Source organism: Micropterus dolomieu, linkage group LG02 (assembly GCF_021292245.1).
Source record: "Micropterus dolomieu isolate WLL.071019.BEF.003 ecotype Adirondacks linkage group LG02, ASM2129224v1, whole genome shotgun sequence".
Lineage (NCBI taxonomy): Eukaryota > Metazoa > Chordata > Actinopteri > Centrarchiformes > Centrarchidae > Micropterus > Micropterus dolomieu.
Genome location: NC_060151.1, coordinates 7,605,062 through 7,622,304, shown reverse-complemented (window position 1 = coordinate 7,622,304; position 17,243 = coordinate 7,605,062). Strand labels below are relative to the sequence as shown.

The window sequence follows — 17,243 nt, the reverse complement described above, 5'->3', positions numbered from 1 at the left end:
TTAGAATGTACATATGATTAAAATTGTAGATTGTTGCATTCTTTGTAAGTGGGCAAACCTGCAAAATCAGCAAGGGGTCAAATACTTTTTTCCCCCACTGTATACCTTTAACTGATTGTACTGAAAACATACCTTTCTTTAACAAATATTTTGAAATCTATGCAATTAAAAAAGTTTGTGCAGGAACCACTTATCAGTATTTACAGCAGAAGGACTAAACTAAGTGGAACACAAATAGCCTCGGACACTATTCACACAATGAATAGCCATTACAGTCTTCTACCCTCAGGCCAGAGATACAGATCACTCACATTCAGGACTAAGGGAGTTATTATACGTACCGAGGTGTCCAGGGAGGGGCAGAGGGGAGTGGGGACGAGGCAGCGTGGGAGATGTGGTGGTCAGGATCAGACTTTTCCTGTTGCTTGTACGACAGCTATTGAGGAAGATAGACATATATGTAAACATGAGAGGATATCGCAGTTACTGTGTCAAAGTGTGTGTGTGTGTGTGTACTGTGTCTCTGTGCTTGTTCCTATGCATGTATAGGCGCAGAAGAAGCAGATGCAAACGCATGTCTCACTGCAGGAGCACACCAACGATAAGGAGTATTCAATTTCCTCCGCCATCCATCCCTGTCTGCCTCCACTCAGCCAAGATAAGAAATGAGAGTGAAAAAGGGGGAGAGTGTGGAGGAAGATGAGAGAGTGGCAAAGTTAGAGAGAATAGTGGCAAAAAGTAAAGGAGAAAAGAAAGAATAAAGATGAAAATTGTAAGCCAAAAAAAAAGGATGCTGTTTCCAGAAAAATAAAAATGTTGCGAAACATCCACTTTTCCATGATCTCAGTTAATTATGTTTGGGCTGCTTAATAGCTGTCATTACCACACTGAGTCACCTCAAATCTGCCCATGGACATTGATATTGCACATGATATCATGGTATATGACTCACACACCATTAGGTAGTAAATTGAGCAACCTTTGATTACCCTTATTTTGTTAGAATGTTAACACATTTAATTCAAAGGCTTTTTAAAACATGTGCGGCACAATGTGCTTTGGTTTCCGAGGTAGTGAGGGGCGTAAATAAATGCAAATAAAAACAACTGGAGAGAACCAACAAAGTGACAACAGCATCTCATCTTTCCAGTTGTCACATGGGTTCCCATGTGAGCAGGACACACTGCACCGCACGCATGCACGCACGCACACACGCACGCACGCACGCACGCACGCACGCACGCACGCACGCACGCACACTTACTGACACTTGCAGTGTAGAGACGTGAGCTGACTGAGATGGGATCAACACAGTGAGCTGAGGATACACAGAGGCAGAGACACTGTGTAAGGTGGGCTGGGAGGGAGACACTGGCAGTTTTCCAGAAATACCATTCCAACATTACAGTGTTTTGAGCTTCACATCTGGATGTAAATCATTTATTAAAGGACTGAATGAATGACTGATCTCATAAGGACTTTCCTGACCGAAAACAAACCAAATAATAGTCCACAATAAAGATATAAATAAAAGGTCATGCTGGTTCGATAAAATCTCTCTTCTGTGTGCGTTAAAAAACATTGTTATTGTACCAGCCATTGTTATTTGCTGGACAGGCCACCTTGACTGGGTGAATCACGGAACGGAAGAAATCTTATATTTTCATTTTTAGGGGTGTACCACAAAGCTACTCTCCGTGTCTGTTTAAATGTCAGTAAAATGTCAGTAAAATTGTCCATTTACTTCTAAGTTTCGGTGTTATAAGTCATTAACCCATATTGCAGGATTTTTCTTTAAATGTTTGAGGTTGTGTATGAAAAAGAAGGAAGTCTAAATGTTCTGTGATTAAAAAATGATACAGCAATTCACAAAAGAAACAAGCTGTAGGACCTCATACGCATATATTTCACAGTTTAAAAAAAAAAAAGTCAACAAAAAAAAAAACATTTCCGACAAAAACCTGAAAAGCTTTCTTTCACTTTAAGACGTTCCCTAAAAGTCTGAACCTGAAGTTATAAAGATCCCACCAGGAGTCTAGCTGTTGGAGTATTACCATAGCAGCCAATCATTTCTGTTTTTTTCAGTCACCCTTCTGCCCATCTGCTAACAGTTGCTTTGTGAGCGCTTGTGCAATAATTTATTTTCATACTGCCACTTAAAATATTACAATAAGGTCAAAAAACTGCACCAACACCATTTCATATATGGGTTTCCATTATTTTAACTGAACACAGGATGTCCTAATCGATCAAATCTATAACTAGCCTTATGGAAATTGATCACATTTGTCAATAGGTTGGATTTAACGGGCAGGTCCGATAACTGCTGTTGTGCCAATTCACACTTTCTTAACAGGATCAATTATATCCTGTCATTGTTCTACAACTGTAAACCTTTTTCTCTGAAGCTGCAACCTCACAATAACACACTCCCTCCCCAACAGCTGCTCCCAGCGATACCAATCATCTCAGTGAGAGTATGTGTGTATGTGTGTCAGTGTGTGAATGTCTCAGGTTCAACATAGCTTCACTGGCTTTCATTACCTTCAGAGTAAAGGGAAAGACAGACAACGACTAAAACACAGTCAAACCGAGCAGCAAGCCTGTTCTCGGTTAATGGATTCTCAGTGCTGCAGGAAGTCAATGGAGGCAGGCTGTAAACACACATAAAACACACAGCACTTGGCCTTGAATTTCCCCTGTAAGGCTGTCAGTATTCGGTTCTATGTGTAAACATGTCGACGCTAACTGCCATGTGTTTACTTTACACATCCAGCAAGTATGCAGTTGCTGATGCAGAGCCCAAATATCAAAGCAATGTCTGTTTCTTGCTCGATGGTCATCCAAGATCAAGAGATGGGTGGGAGGGGAGGGAGAGACGCACTCCACTGCACTCAGTAAATCTGGATTCTACTGGCTGTTGCCGAGGGCCGGAGAGAGGGATGAGGGTGTGGAGGTTGAGGAAGGAGATGTGCAGAGAGATGAGGCGGGGTTAGCTGGTGCAATCGTGACGTGAAAGCAAGATGAGTGAAAACAAATGTTAAGGAAGACGGGGTGACTGCAAATCCAGTGGAACGAAACTTGAAAATGAAACAAAGACAAAAGTGAGAAAAGCGAGAATTAGAGATGCAGGTTGAAAGTGCTCTCAGGGGTGCTCATCACCAACACATGTGCAAGGTAAACATGACCCAGTTTTTTCCCCAATGCATAAACACGGCAGAATGTACAAACACAGCACACAGGGGAATATGGTTCACTGTAAGCGTGATCAGATGACACAGGGGGGGGAAAGCTCTAACAAAGCCAGACAAACAGGAGCCTTCATCCTCTCCATGTTCTTACTCCTCCCTCTACTCAACAGCAAGGGGGAACATTAATATTGATCAAAACCAAATCACCCATTCATATGAATCCACACAAATGTATGTAATATACAAAGTCAAATAGAAGCAGAACTCATAGAGCAGAGGGGCTGGAGAAAGACAAAGTAATGCATAAGCACTTCAAAGAGAAGAAAGAGAGAGATGGAGACTAGTGTGTTTAGCTCCAGAGCATGAAGAGAGCTGTGAATGAATGAGAAACGGCCAGAGATAGAAATGATAGTGGTGAATAAATCACTGATATAGTCGTGGAAAAGATGAAAGGGACGTTTCCGGGAAAGGGTGAAGTAGGAGAAAGGGATGCAGAAACAATTGAATGTTCTGTGTTTTTCATTTTATGATCTTGGTAATAATCTACACTCATGAAGTGTTCATCAGCCCCTTTTTCTTTTCCGATATACATATCTGTGTGAAAGTTTTATAACAGCATGAAAGGACTGGAGCACGTCATTCCAGGAACAAAAACCAGTGGACATTTCTTTGGCGTCTACAACCCTGGAGAGAATGGAAGAGGAGGGAGCCATGGTCACATGACAGCTTGTTGCTATGCAGCATGCGGCAAGGAGGCTTCTGATAACGGCAACCAAGGACCACAACCAGGGAGAGGAGAAGGAGAACAAATGCTGCTCAATACAGGTGTCACTCAAGTTCACCGTTTGGTGGGGGGGGGGTTAATGGCAACACAATGTGAAATGCCAAACAAATCACCTGGTAAAATGAAACTAGAACTCAATGGGCCACTGGCAGAGTGACACAGATCTCATCCCTGCAGCAATAATCAGTAGCCTGTATCCTTCCATTAAAATGGGAAATGAAATAAATAACCACAATGTGAGATAGGAAAGGAGATCACCAGCTGCATTCTTAAGAGTGGAGGTAGCAGCAGTGGAGGGGGAGAATCACTCACAGGGAAGTGAACTCTGAAGTCACCACAAAAACAATAACCAACGTGTAAAATAGTAGGAAAACCAGCGTGGTATACATACAAACAACTGAACCAAATGACAGGTTCTGACAAAAGAACATGCTGTATGTGTAAGGGCACTGAAAGGGAAAGAAACATCTGTGCTTGCAGTTTCTACTGTCAGTAGTTATAAAATAGGGCTGAGCAGTTTTGAAAAAAAGTTTGACTGATATTGCAATTGTGATGTGATTTGCAATACTCTCATTCAATTGAAAAACATTAAAATGCATTGTGGTGGTTTTTGCAAGGATCTGTACTAAAGCAAGACGTTTTCTTAAGTCTTCTTTGCAGCAAAACAATATTTAATTTAAAATGGTATTTTGACACACATCTGCAATGGACTGGTGACCTGTCCAGGGTGTACCCCGCCTTTCACCTGATGTAAGCTGGGATTGGCTCCAGCCCCCTGCAACCCTGTACGCAGGATAAGCGGTTGACGATGGATGGATGGCTGGATGACCTACATATAACCTTTAAAAAATATAGTATCTCCTGCAATTTTGATAAAATTCTGATTAATATTTCAGCCTTATTACAAAATGTGCACCATTTGTACATACAGAGCAAATGCATGTGCAGATATTGTAACACCTGGGAAGTGTTCTCATAATTATGTGAGAAACGTAAGTATTTTATAGTGAAAATGTGCAGTAAGTGATGAACTGTCTATAATGTGTCATATGTCTCGCATGGCACATAATGCAATTTAAAACAATAATGGTCCAACAATAGGTCCTTGATTTCAGGTAGACAAAAGTTAAGCTAAAGCTAAAGCGGCATAAACCAGCCAATAAGTCTGCATACTCACCAGATGATGATCCATGTAGAAGACATGGAAATAAAGAAACAGCTGTGTTCTTTGATTGCAGTGTAGAACTATTAGTCCTAAGCATGATGAGGAAAAATGTACAATCAGACTATTTAATTAATTAATAATAATTCCTGTCTACATCAGTGGGGCTGAGGTGGAGCAGGTGAACAGTTTCAGGTTCCTGGGAATCAGCATCACAGAGAACTTGACATGGTCGTCTCACATCTCCATACTGGTGAAGGAAGCTCAAAAATGACTTTATTTCTTGAGGAAGCTTAAGAAGGCCAAAGTCCCACGCCAAGTTCTTGTCAGCTTTTACAGAGGAGCAATAGAAGCATCTTAACTGGAAACATCACAAACTGGCATGGGATGTGCATGGCCCAGGACCGGAGGGCTCTGCAGCCGGTGATTAAAACTGCTCAGAAGATCACTGATACCCATCTCCCGAGCATCAGTGATATCGGTGAGGTGAGGTGCCTACGCAGAGCCCAGAGCTAACAGACTTTAAAGCTCAAATTTATCTTCAGCACTGCTCCATTGATCATAGAATATTGTTTATTTCTGTTTACCATTTTTATAATTGCTTATGTATTAATGTATATTGTCTGCTATGTCGCAGAAGGGACATACAAAACACAATTTCATTATATAACCTGCCTACCTACCTATTATTCTTAGCAGAAGCTGGAACCAGGGAAAGCTTGGTATTTTTGCTTTAAAATTAATTATACAGTGAATTGATTATTTAAACTGTTGATGATTCATTTTGTATTAATTTATTAAGCAATGAATGAAATCATCGTTACAGCTCTAGCACTAGGGTATGATATCAGACTTGATTTAATACAGTACTAAGAGTGGTGTATGTACAGGATATAGACAGTTTGTATTGATTCCTATCCAAGCCCATCCAAGTCTCTTTAATTAAGTAAATCAAACAATATTGTCCAAAGGGTCATGTGAGAAGCAGTAAAAGGCAAGAATGGAAGCTAAAATGGTCATGGTGAGGGCCAGAGGCCCAACACTGTCCTTACTCAGCTCCATCAGATCTCCACTCCACTGCATCAACCACTGTGTTAAATGTCAAAATTGTCGCCTGGCCTAATACACAATGGCTTTCCTTCCCAGATTTTTCGGCTCTTTAGTCCCAAACATACCTGATAGCACTTCAGAGCCATTCAGCCAGAATGAAAAGCACTATTTTATTGTTGTTGTTGTTTCTGTAATAGGCTCAAATTCTCTCAAAGGCTCAAAATTGTGTTCCAATCTGGGGAACTACACAGCAGCTGACAGTAGCAATATCTATCAAGTGCGGGTACATTTTAATGCCGTTGAGAAGCCTGTGTCCTCAGAAGTGTTTTCATGTAAGAGAAGCCTTGAGAGCGAGACAGTGGGGAGGAGGATCAAAGAGAATAAGAGTCCCTTGACTCTAAGAGGAAAGCCAGGGCCCTTTACTGAAATCAGGAGCTAATGGGAGATGTAGCACCTTCTGTATGAGTGTGAGTGTGTGTGTGTGTGTGTGTGTGTGTGTGTGTGTGTGTGTGTGTGTGTGTGTGTGTGTGTGTGTTGAATTCTGTGCTGCAGCACTTACAAGGAGAGACTCCACAGACTGACTCAGGTGTCATGGCCTCCGACTGACCTTCTTTGGTTTGCACATAATTGGTTAAGTGAAGTGCAATGGCTGAGGCTGAGCGGAGGAGAGTTAATGAGCAGAGGACGTGGGTACAACTGTGTGTGTGTTGAGAGGATGTGATGTATGTGTACAAAACTGTGTGCGATTAGGTTTGTGTGTGAGCTATCTGCCCCACACACGGGCACCTGAGCCTAGCGCGCACACACACACACCAATTGATAGTTTGCTTACACTGCTCCCCTTAGTTACTGTTGCTGCGCATGTCAAGTTTTCCATTCATGCGCAGCGTGTAATAGTGTTAGTTTACAATAATAGCAATGGCAGATGTACCCCTGGAAACTCTTAGTAATTTTTGAAACAAAGGGTCTCTGGATTCAGATAGGGGTAGACAAAAGCAGCTTCTTATTTCAAGCAGGAGAGTCACTAGCAGTCGCTAGGAGATTTGATCAAATGTGAGTAGCTAGCTAATCAATGTTAGCTCACTGAGTTGATTGAAAATGCTGTCTTTGGCCATCTCTTTATTTTTTCTAGCTGACTCTATGCACTTGGCTAGATGAATTAAATCGTGCGAAAAGACTGAGGTTAAAGATGCATATCCCAGGCAAACAGTCAGCATCCTCACCCACTGATGATCCATCTAGAGGACGTGGAAATAAAGAAACACCACTGTTCTTGTATTACAGTGTAGAGCTATTAGTCCTTGAATTATAAGTATGATAAAGATAAGACGGTTATTTCATTCTAACATAATCCCATTTGGCTGCTTAGCTTATATACTTCACAAGGTACAAGTTTTTTGTATGGGAAAGGCTTAAAAATAAGACATTACCCTCCAAACGCTTTAAATGCTGAGCATCTCTCTTAGTACTGCCGCACATATACTGGCTTCAGCGTGTGGAGAAATCCAAAGCTTGACAGACCTGCCATGCTTAGTCACGGTTGCAGTGCTATGACTGGACAATTGCCGTTCGGGGCAGCAGTTTAGCTAATAGTCACTTAGTGAACAAACTATTACGCTCATGAACACAATCTCATCATTAAATGGACAGTTATGGCTGGATCTGTCCTCACTGGACGTGCAGAAAAATACAGAGAGGGTGAATGAAAGAAAGAAAATGAGAAAGAAAGAAAGAAAGGAAGAACAAAAGAGTGAGAGGGAGGGAGGCAGTCAAAGCTAGTATGTGTGTCTTGCATGCTCACGTAACCTTAGTGAGCTGGTCCCTAATGGAGGAGCAGACACAGATACCACCCCAGGGCCCTGCACTCCATCTCAGTCTTTCCTCCTTTCACCTCTTGCACAAGCTCCCTCTTTTCCACCTTCTTCACTTTCATTATCTTAATCTCTCATTCCCTTGTTCTTCTCTCTTTCCTAGCCATGACTTTGCATTTCAGCAACTAGAGGGAAATGTTTGAAACTATCTTAAACTTCATCATCATTTTAGGCTTTCCTCATCCCCTCTCCATACAATAAACCCATCCTGCATTTGATACACATTGCAGGAATTTTTTTGGATGATTTCTCTTGAGTTTAAGCACCACTTTAGGAGTGTGACAGAGACTTCTGCATGACGTCCATCTGTTTACCTGAGTGTCTGGGCTCAGGTGTGCCCTGAGTCTCTGCTGTAATAGAAGCTGGTTTAATCCCTGATCAGCAGGGAAGAATGAAGTCACTCTAAGAGACTCAGCATGAGATCCACTACTGCCTCCGCCAAAGAGGAAACCCCCGTTGCTTGAATGTCAGCTCAAATTTTCAGGCTGTTGACATCAGAGTGATTAAAAGTGTTAATTATAAGCACAAATGAAAATGGTGCCCATAATATAGAAATGTGATGATGTGATATTGTTTTAATCCCTGCAGGGAAATTATCTTTTTAGTTGCCTTGCTTTACAGTAACATCAAAATGCAGTTGCAACTATAGCTGGTAGGGAACTTCAGCTGGGTAAAAACTTCCCACAACTAACCCACCTGATCATCCAACTTGAGAAACACATCTCTTACTATCAGTGAATCAGACTTTTGGTTCTGTCTGTCTCATCTTTTGCTCATGTAATCACTGATTGATTGATCCGTTCAGACGGTGAATCAGTCTACCCACAGGTCTGGAAATGATTCAGAGATGCCGCTTTTCAATAACTTGACGTTACAGTCACATCAGGGGCAACAAAACCATAACTAGGGCTAAAGATGTTTTGAAATTTCAATCTCAAGGTTCATTTTCATGCATCCATATGTTGCTCAGTTTATTTCTTGGCCATATTTACAGATTTTATTAACATTTTCGTGATAATTATGTAATGTATGATTTCTGGAAATTTGACTTTTAACTGTATCATATGCCATAAAATGGTTGTGCTTCACAATGAGAATTATGTAAAATTAATTAAGTGTTTATGTATCAGAACCTAAACACATCCTACAAATTCCCAAATTTGAACTGTTATATAACAACACTAAGACTCTACATCCATGTTAGCTGCTCTGCGAGGCTGTACTTAGGCACAGCAGTGCTTTGAGCTAAATACAACCAAATTGACCTCCTCCTCTGCGCATCATGAATGTCTGTACTGCATCTCATGGTAATCCATCCAATATCTGTCGAGACATTGCACTCAAAACCACAAATGTCAACCTGATGATGGTGCTGGAGGAACAATCAGGGGATCAGCAATGTCATTACATCCTCTGGAGACATTTCAATTCATGAAATAGTTCATGATTATTTGATATTTCAATCTGGACCAAAGTGGTAGAGCAATCGCCGTCCAGAGCAGCGCTGCTAGCATGGCTAAAAAGTAATCACATAAATGTCTGCATGGGTTTACAGACTATCTTGAAACAAAAACGAATCAGCTCAAGTGCTTTAATTAATTTAGACACATATCACTTAAACAGCATACCATGATTGCATACAATACAACTTCAACAAAGTTTTCACATTGCACCCTTTGCTGGGCCTTTAATCTGACCTACGCACAAGCTGCAAGACCGTTTTTCTGTATCCTGTAATATACTAACATCACTCTCAACATGCCCACTCAGCAGACATCTAAAACCAAGTTAGATACACAGGCTCACACACAAACAGTGACCCTACACACTACTCACACTGCCAATGCGAGCCTGTCTGTAATGTATACTGCAGACACTGTAGACTCACGCAGAGAAAGGACTGAGCATCAGAGGGACTGCCACACCTCACATCACAGAATAGTCATCATGAATCATCTTATCATCACTACCCTCTGCGTCTCTTGTTGTACCTTTTAGTGCGTCGGAACATGTTGCTTGCTGGGTATCTAGGCGTAGCTCTGAGCAACAGGAGCAGCAGAAACAGATGAGCGGTGAAGGACAGCAGTCAGAAAGCCGCACATCGCAGTACAACGCTTACCGTAGCTCCTACAACCTTTAGATGTGCGCCATTGTCTGTGTATCAAGTGTGGGCAAGTACCAAAGGAGAGGGAGAGGAAGAGGGAGAGGGAGAGGGAGAGGGAGAGGGGGAGAGGGGGAGAAAGGGAGGGGGAGGGAGGGAGGGAGGCAGATAGGGTGGGACCGTGTTTTAAAATGCAATCAACAAAATGCAGCAGGAGATTGTGGGTCATTTTCTTAAGGCTAATGTGCCATGGTACAAAGTCTAATAATCTTTTGACTTATTTGGGGTTTGTGTTGTCCTCTTTATTCTTTGCTCTCAATGTCTGTGCACTGAAAGAAACTGATGGGAAGTTAAAAGCTCTTACTGCAGGCCATGGACACCATGAATGATAGAAGCAGAGGGAAACAGAGCACAAAGGGAGGTTAATTTACCTCAGCAGAGACTGAAGATATGACTAAAGGACAAGGTCATGTGGACTGTTACATAAGTTAATAGAATCAAAGATTTAAAAAAGCATAACTGATGTATGCCACGCAACAACACACGTACCCTGAATGGCTGTGTTTACCCATGAATGCGTTCAGTAGGCAGATTGAATGTGAAGCCAGCTCCACCGAGCTCATCTATAATAGATAGTGGGGCTGATAACGTGTGTGTGTGTGTGTGTGTTTCAAAAGAGACAGACTGAATCCAAATGGAAGCTGTCTCAAGAGAGAGGGTCATTATGATAGAAATGGGAAGTTCCGGTGGAGAGTGAAAGACACCAGTGAGATGGATAGGAGAACACATCCCTAACACAAACAAGAGTTGGTCTGAGGCTTCATTTCATGTTTGATTAACCGTGATGACTTGGGATGAGGGGGGCAGCATAGAGAAGATGGATAGGGCAGGGGAATGGGAATGGGGACAAGAGGAGAGGGAGGAGACAGAGGTAGTGGGCTTTGACCACTTACACACACACACAAAAAACAACCCTCAAGCACAAAGAGATTTACACTTACTCAGTAGAGCAAAGAGATTATAATGACACACCTTAAGAGCCTTGTTAACACACTAGTGGTCTTATTTAATAATCTCTTCCTAATAACCTAAACATCATGCTGATAAGAAGTATTTATATGTTTTTTTTTTCTTAAAGAAACAGTTTGAAATGTTAGGAAATAAGGCTTACTCAATTTCTTGCCGAGAGTTAGACAAGAAGACAGATACCACTCTCATGTCTGTACAGGAACTATGAAGCTACTGCCAGCAGCTGGATGTTAACTTAGCATAAAGACTGGAGACGGGGGGAAACACCTAGCCTGACTCTGTCCGAACAACATCACCCTACCAACACCTCTAAAGCTCACTAATAAATGTGGTGAACCTTTTACTTAAAGCTGCATTTGTCTATTAGTTGGAGTCCTGTTTCTGGCCACCTGACAATGAAGTCTAATATTCACGCTCAGCTCTGTTTTTGGTCTAACCATACCCCTAAGCCCCCCAACCCTTTTCACATTCATATAATCTATTGTTAATATAAAAAGTACTTGAAGTATCAAAAGTACTCATAATGCAGCAAAATGACCAGAGTGTTATTTTTATTATATATTGGATATTTATTATTGATTGATTATTGTGTAGGCAGTATTTTGCAGTGTACCAAATGGAGGTGAAGCCACTATTAACTACTATTCATACTGTTCAGTAGTTTAATCTATAAAAGGGGGTTATATTCTATTAACTAATAACTTGTTTTTATTTAAAATCTTTATGTGCAAAGCAACTAGAAAACAGCTGTCAGATAAATATAGTAGAATAACAGTAGTAGAATATGAAATGTTTCAGATGAAAACTCTTCAGTTCCTGTGCTATAGTACTTATTTTGTTTTGTTGTGAGTCATTTAATTGTGCTGTATGTTTTACTGAATGTGTGAGTGATTTACCATCTTACTCTATTGTGTGTTTTTTTTTTCATTCAATTCAATTGAATTTTATTTCTATAGCCCCAATTCATAACACAAGTTATCTCATTTTACTTTGTATGTAGAGCAGGTCTAGACCGTACTCTTAATAATATTAATAACAGAGACCAGCAATTCCCACCATGAGAAAGCACTTGGCAACAAAGTCCAGGAATAACTCCCTTTTAGGAGGTAGAAACCTTGACTCAACCGGTTGGTGGAGGGAGGAGTAAGGGGAGCCAGAGAGGGAGAGAAGTAGCTCAACACAATATGAAAATAATAACTGGACTAGTAGGAATAATTGTAGCAATGGGTGTCGAGCAGGAACATGGGGCAGCAGGAAGCCCGCAACTACAGATCCAGACTCTTCAGCTCTGCTGCTAGAAACACCTGCAGAAAGCGATAGGAGGAGAGTAGAGAGGGACGAGAAAGCACAAAACTACAGGAGAGGGAAGGAGTTGAGTTCTTAATTGCATTTCAATCACTATGTGTGTGGCTTTGTTCGCTAAAGATACTGATAAACTAACAACCAGACAAACTAAACTCCAAGGGTGTAAGAGAGAGATAGAACGAAGAGCAAGAGATGGGATTTAGAAAAGAGGGATATGTAGAGTGGAGCTGGAAAGCCAAAGGGTGAAAATGATAGCAGAATAGAAACAGATTAATAGCCAAGCAATAGGAGGGGAGGGGAGATAAAGAGCGTGTAACTGAGTGACTGGAAAAAGCCAGAATGGCTTTCAGCACCATGGACAGCCTCCAGGGCTCCCAGCTGGCCTTAATCATACTCCGACAGGCTCCCAGCATCCCCCCAGCCGACCTCCTCCTCATTCACACAAGGACCACACACTTCACACCACAAGCACCACTCAAGCGTCCACAGAGCTTTAAAAACACAACACGACAATCTCGTTCAGCAGCTTCTCTTGGTGTGATTGTTTTTCTACATTGAGAGACCAGGTCTCTCCCCAGAGAGAAGAGAAGAAAGAGGGAGGATGAACAAAGGTAACACTCACCTGCTGTTCTTGCGAGGCAGAGGCAAATCCTTCTGGAAGAAAGACAAACAAAAAGAACAATACAGAGATCAGGTACAGAGAAATTAAAATATACACTTGCAAAACATGCTATTTATACACTCTTCTGGAGCAACAGGAGACATTATAACATACTGGGGTAGTACACCCCATGACTATTAAATTGGTCTTTAAAATATGTGTTTCTGCTGCTGCACCACCAGAATGCATAGCAGCTCTTTCTCCCAAGATATCTTAAATTCAAATTCCTCCTCAGCACTGCTCCACTGAATATAGTTTATTTCTGTTTACCATTTTTATAATTGCTTTTATATTACTGTACATTGTCTGCTACATCGCAGAAGGGAGTTACAAAGTCAATTTCACTTTGCAACCTTTTTGTTGTTGTTTTAATGTGACAAATAAATCTACCTTGTGCCCTGTACCTTAAAATTTGACTCAATAATAATAATAATAACACTAACTAGCTCCACACTTCAATACAAGAGCAATGGTTGTGCTGACTTTTTGCCTAGGACATGTAGCTTTAGCTTCAGACATTTAGCATTCTTTCATGTATGAAGCCATCAAGTGCAATGTTAACACCCCTTTAACAGGGTTCTTGTTTTAACCCCAGTCAGCTGGACATTCCCTTTTCAACCAACCCATGGACATAACGTTAGCACAGTTCAAATGACAAAATCTACGCTCTCCGACTTGAAATGAGATGTCTGCTTTTGTCCACGTCTGCTTGAAATGAAGGACACACTGTTTCTAAATTGACTACAAATTTCGAGGGGTTTGACAGACGTAGCAGTAACTAAGCAAGGTGGGGCTATCCAGTGGGCCCTTGAGGAGTCACCCGACTGCAAATCCACACTAACAAGGTAATACATGCGACTTGAACTTGTCCTGGTTAACTGTGTTTGTTTTCAAACCAGTGAGTCTGTTCCTTTCTGCCACTGAGCCAGGGACCCTCCACCCTCCCCTCTCTCTCCTTCTAGCCTCCCATCTCTTGAGTCCAGATGGACAGAGTACATTGGGCTGAAGCAGCAGCGAGACACTCACTGCGCAGAATGAAAACAGTGAGATCAGAGCCAGATCTCATGCCAGCACAGCCTGGCTCTGAACAAAACCGTGCACACTAAGATAGAGAGAGATGGTGTAAACAAGGGTGGAGTAGATGGTTGGGCGGGGGTGTTGTGTTTTCAAGCCCACAGCCTTAGCCTTGAGCCTGGGGGGGGGGGGGGGGGGGGGGGGGGGGGGGGGGGGCGGTAGCCAATGCAATTAATGCATTAGCCGCTTCACACCTTCTCTCGTCACATGCAGGGTAATGTTGTTAGCATCGCATCGACCGCCTTCTAACTACAGTCAATGCAATTATTAGGTTAACCTTCAGATAAAGATTTTGTGTGTGTGCGAGAGTGAGCATGTATGTGTGTGGAACTGCTGCTCCTGATCTCCTGTGAAGCACAAAATATGTACTATACTGTGGCTGCCTGTAAGCTCTGAGTTACAAGGACAAACCTCCAGCACAGCAGAGCGTCTTTATGTCAGTCACCATTCATACGGCTAACATCCATGTCACAGGTAACAAGTACTCCCAGAGGAGAAAGCTGAGTAGTGAGGTGCCACAATATACCACACGGCGTGGAAAACCCTCAACCAATAAGAAAAATACAATCTCACCTTCTCTTCACCTCAGGGACATTAGCCAGTCACAGGCTACACAGCCTTTGGAATACATGTCCCAAGGGTTTGTGTGTTAACAGAGACAAATCCCTCTTTACAAGGACAAATGAATATTCAACCTATTGATCCCTCCTCACTTTGTCCTTCATTGATCAGGCTAATTGACCCTGAGCTGTCAGAGCTGGGAAGATGGCTTACAAGAGCAAGAGGGATCAAGAAAGGCTTCTAAGTGAGGAGGAGGGTTAACTATACAAACAAGCCCTGACTAGACCCGGCAGTCAGTGACATTACAGAGCAGTAGTGCACTATCCAGTGTACTATTGACCACATAAAGCCTCATCCTTCACATAACCTCCCCCGGAAGATATTTCGGACCACAAAAAGTAGAATTTTTTTAATTTATTATTATTTAGATTTTATCATATTTGGTGTATTGGATTGGTAATATTTTCAGTAAATAAAATTTACCATTATGAAATGCTACGTGATGTTTCAAACCTCCTCTACACTGCCAGGATTAAATTTTGTATATAAATAAAGCATGAATCAAAAAATATTACAATCACTCAATTAAATTCACACCATGTGTAATTTTACGAGGAGCGTAGTCCTGGCAATGGCAAAGTCGGTCTGTTGGTCAGTCCACCACTTCAGTCCAGACTGACAGCTCAACAACTACTAGATAGATTACCGTGATGTTTTGTACAGACTTTTGATGTGTCCAGAGGATGAATCCAACTGACTTTGGTGATCTCCTGACTTTTCCTCTAGTGCCATCATGCTGGCTGTTGTGTCACAACCTCAACCTCACTGCATCAAGTGTCACACTCATATAAAACAGGACAGTTTTTCATAAATAGTCCTTTTAGTACAAAAGTCCAAATGCATTAAACGTTTTAGCTGAACACAGCAGACTGCTATACCTCTTTTGTGTCTGAATCCAGACCTGTGAACATCTGCTTGCTGTCTATCTGATGTCCCTCAGAGGGGCTCATTAATGTTCAGGCATGTCTAGACAATAAAAAGAACCAGTTGGCACATTAAACAAAGTGCAGCCATCTCTACAGGTGCCTGAAATAATAAACAGACACAACGAATATCATGCATCCATCTTCAGTTCTCACATGATATCTTTCCCTGGTTCAGGGTTGCACACAGTAAACAAGAAAATAGTTGCAAATGCAGAATTATAACTAAAGTCTAAACTATGCCGTCAATCTACAGGACTGTAGATTATAGCCCTGTGCTATGGTAGCTTATTATTAAATCCTCAAGTGACACGTCCTTTATTAACCCAGTAAAAATTCCATTAAAGCGGTCCTGTGACACCCTAATTTACATCTTATAATTCTTATAAAGCATCTGCGTATTTGACTTTAATTTGTAAAAAAAAAAAAGGTCAGACAGGGACAACTAATTTCCAAATTCCAATCAAGACTTTGTCTGTGGTCATTGTGCCAGGAGACCAGCATACCAGTCTGCTTCCAAACCTGCCTTTGTGACTCACAGTCTCAACATTTCCACAAAGTACAGAATAAGCAAACAATATATCATTAAGGAAATATTATCCAGGAGGAAGCCTGCATTTTCTGTGACTTGATTCTCCTGTGGTATAATTAGTGTGTTAGAATGCCACGCTTGTTGCTCATTGCATGGGCGCATTTCCCACGTCACAGCATGTAAAAGAGATTGTTTAAAAAATCATGGTGGCTGAGGCTGATGTGTTGCGGGTTTAGAGCTAAATGCTCTCCGAGTCCCGCTAATGAAGTCTGGCGGTGGTGAAGGGTGACTGACAACAGATGGGAGGCTCTGTCACAAGCATGACATGCCCATCGATCACAGATTAGAAAGCAACACATTTCCACACTATATTTGCTCTCTTCTCTGACAGGAAACGGATGCTCTTTTTTTATCCAGGTTTAGCTTCGTCCTCTGGGGGAGTGAGCTGAAATTTGAGCTTATAGACGATATTCCTAACCCCTTTAGTCCCTATCACACAGAGTGTATGTGCTTATGTTAAAATAAAAGGAGACTGTGCAAACGTCTAAGAAATCAAATTCAAATCAAATGCTCTCACTGGAGGGTGATTGTGTCTTTTATGTTAATGGATTATGTATGAGCATTTTGCTTTAAGATGACTTCAAGTGCTCACAGATACAGATTAATGTTGTGCTTTTTAGTATCTAACCTACAGATGGCCTATTTCTGTCAAAGCATGTTCACTCTGACAACAAATAACCTTGTTATATGGTTCAACTGTAGCACTTATCCAATGTATACGCACTATGGGTGGGTGTGTGTGTGTGTGTGTGTGTGTGTGTGTGCGTATGTGTGGGTGGAGGGGGGTGTTTTGAGTCATTGTCTCGATGCATCATTTGTTAGTTCAATCTTAGGCAAGAATGTACAGATATGTACATGAAAGGATGTTGAAATTCATGT

At 41.6% G+C, this 17,243-nt stretch overlaps 1 protein-coding gene across 2 annotated transcripts in view; it reads right to left on the bottom strand.

Moving 5' to 3' along the window:
* LOC123984967 (microtubule-associated serine/threonine-protein kinase 1-like) overlaps positions 1–17,243 on the bottom strand; it is a 49,307-nt gene that overhangs the window by 27,844 nt on the left and 4,220 nt on the right. The window contains exons 2-3 of one of the 2 annotated variants that reach the window (XM_046072261.1): positions 13,116–13,147; positions 342–436 (exon numbers count right to left, since the gene is read on the bottom strand). In XM_046072261.1, coding sequence (XP_045928217.1) covers positions 342–436; positions 13,116–13,147 — 127 coding nt within the window. The remainder of the gene's footprint in view (positions 1–341; positions 437–13,115; positions 13,148–17,243) is intronic. The other variant, XM_046072270.1, reaches the window with a different exon arrangement.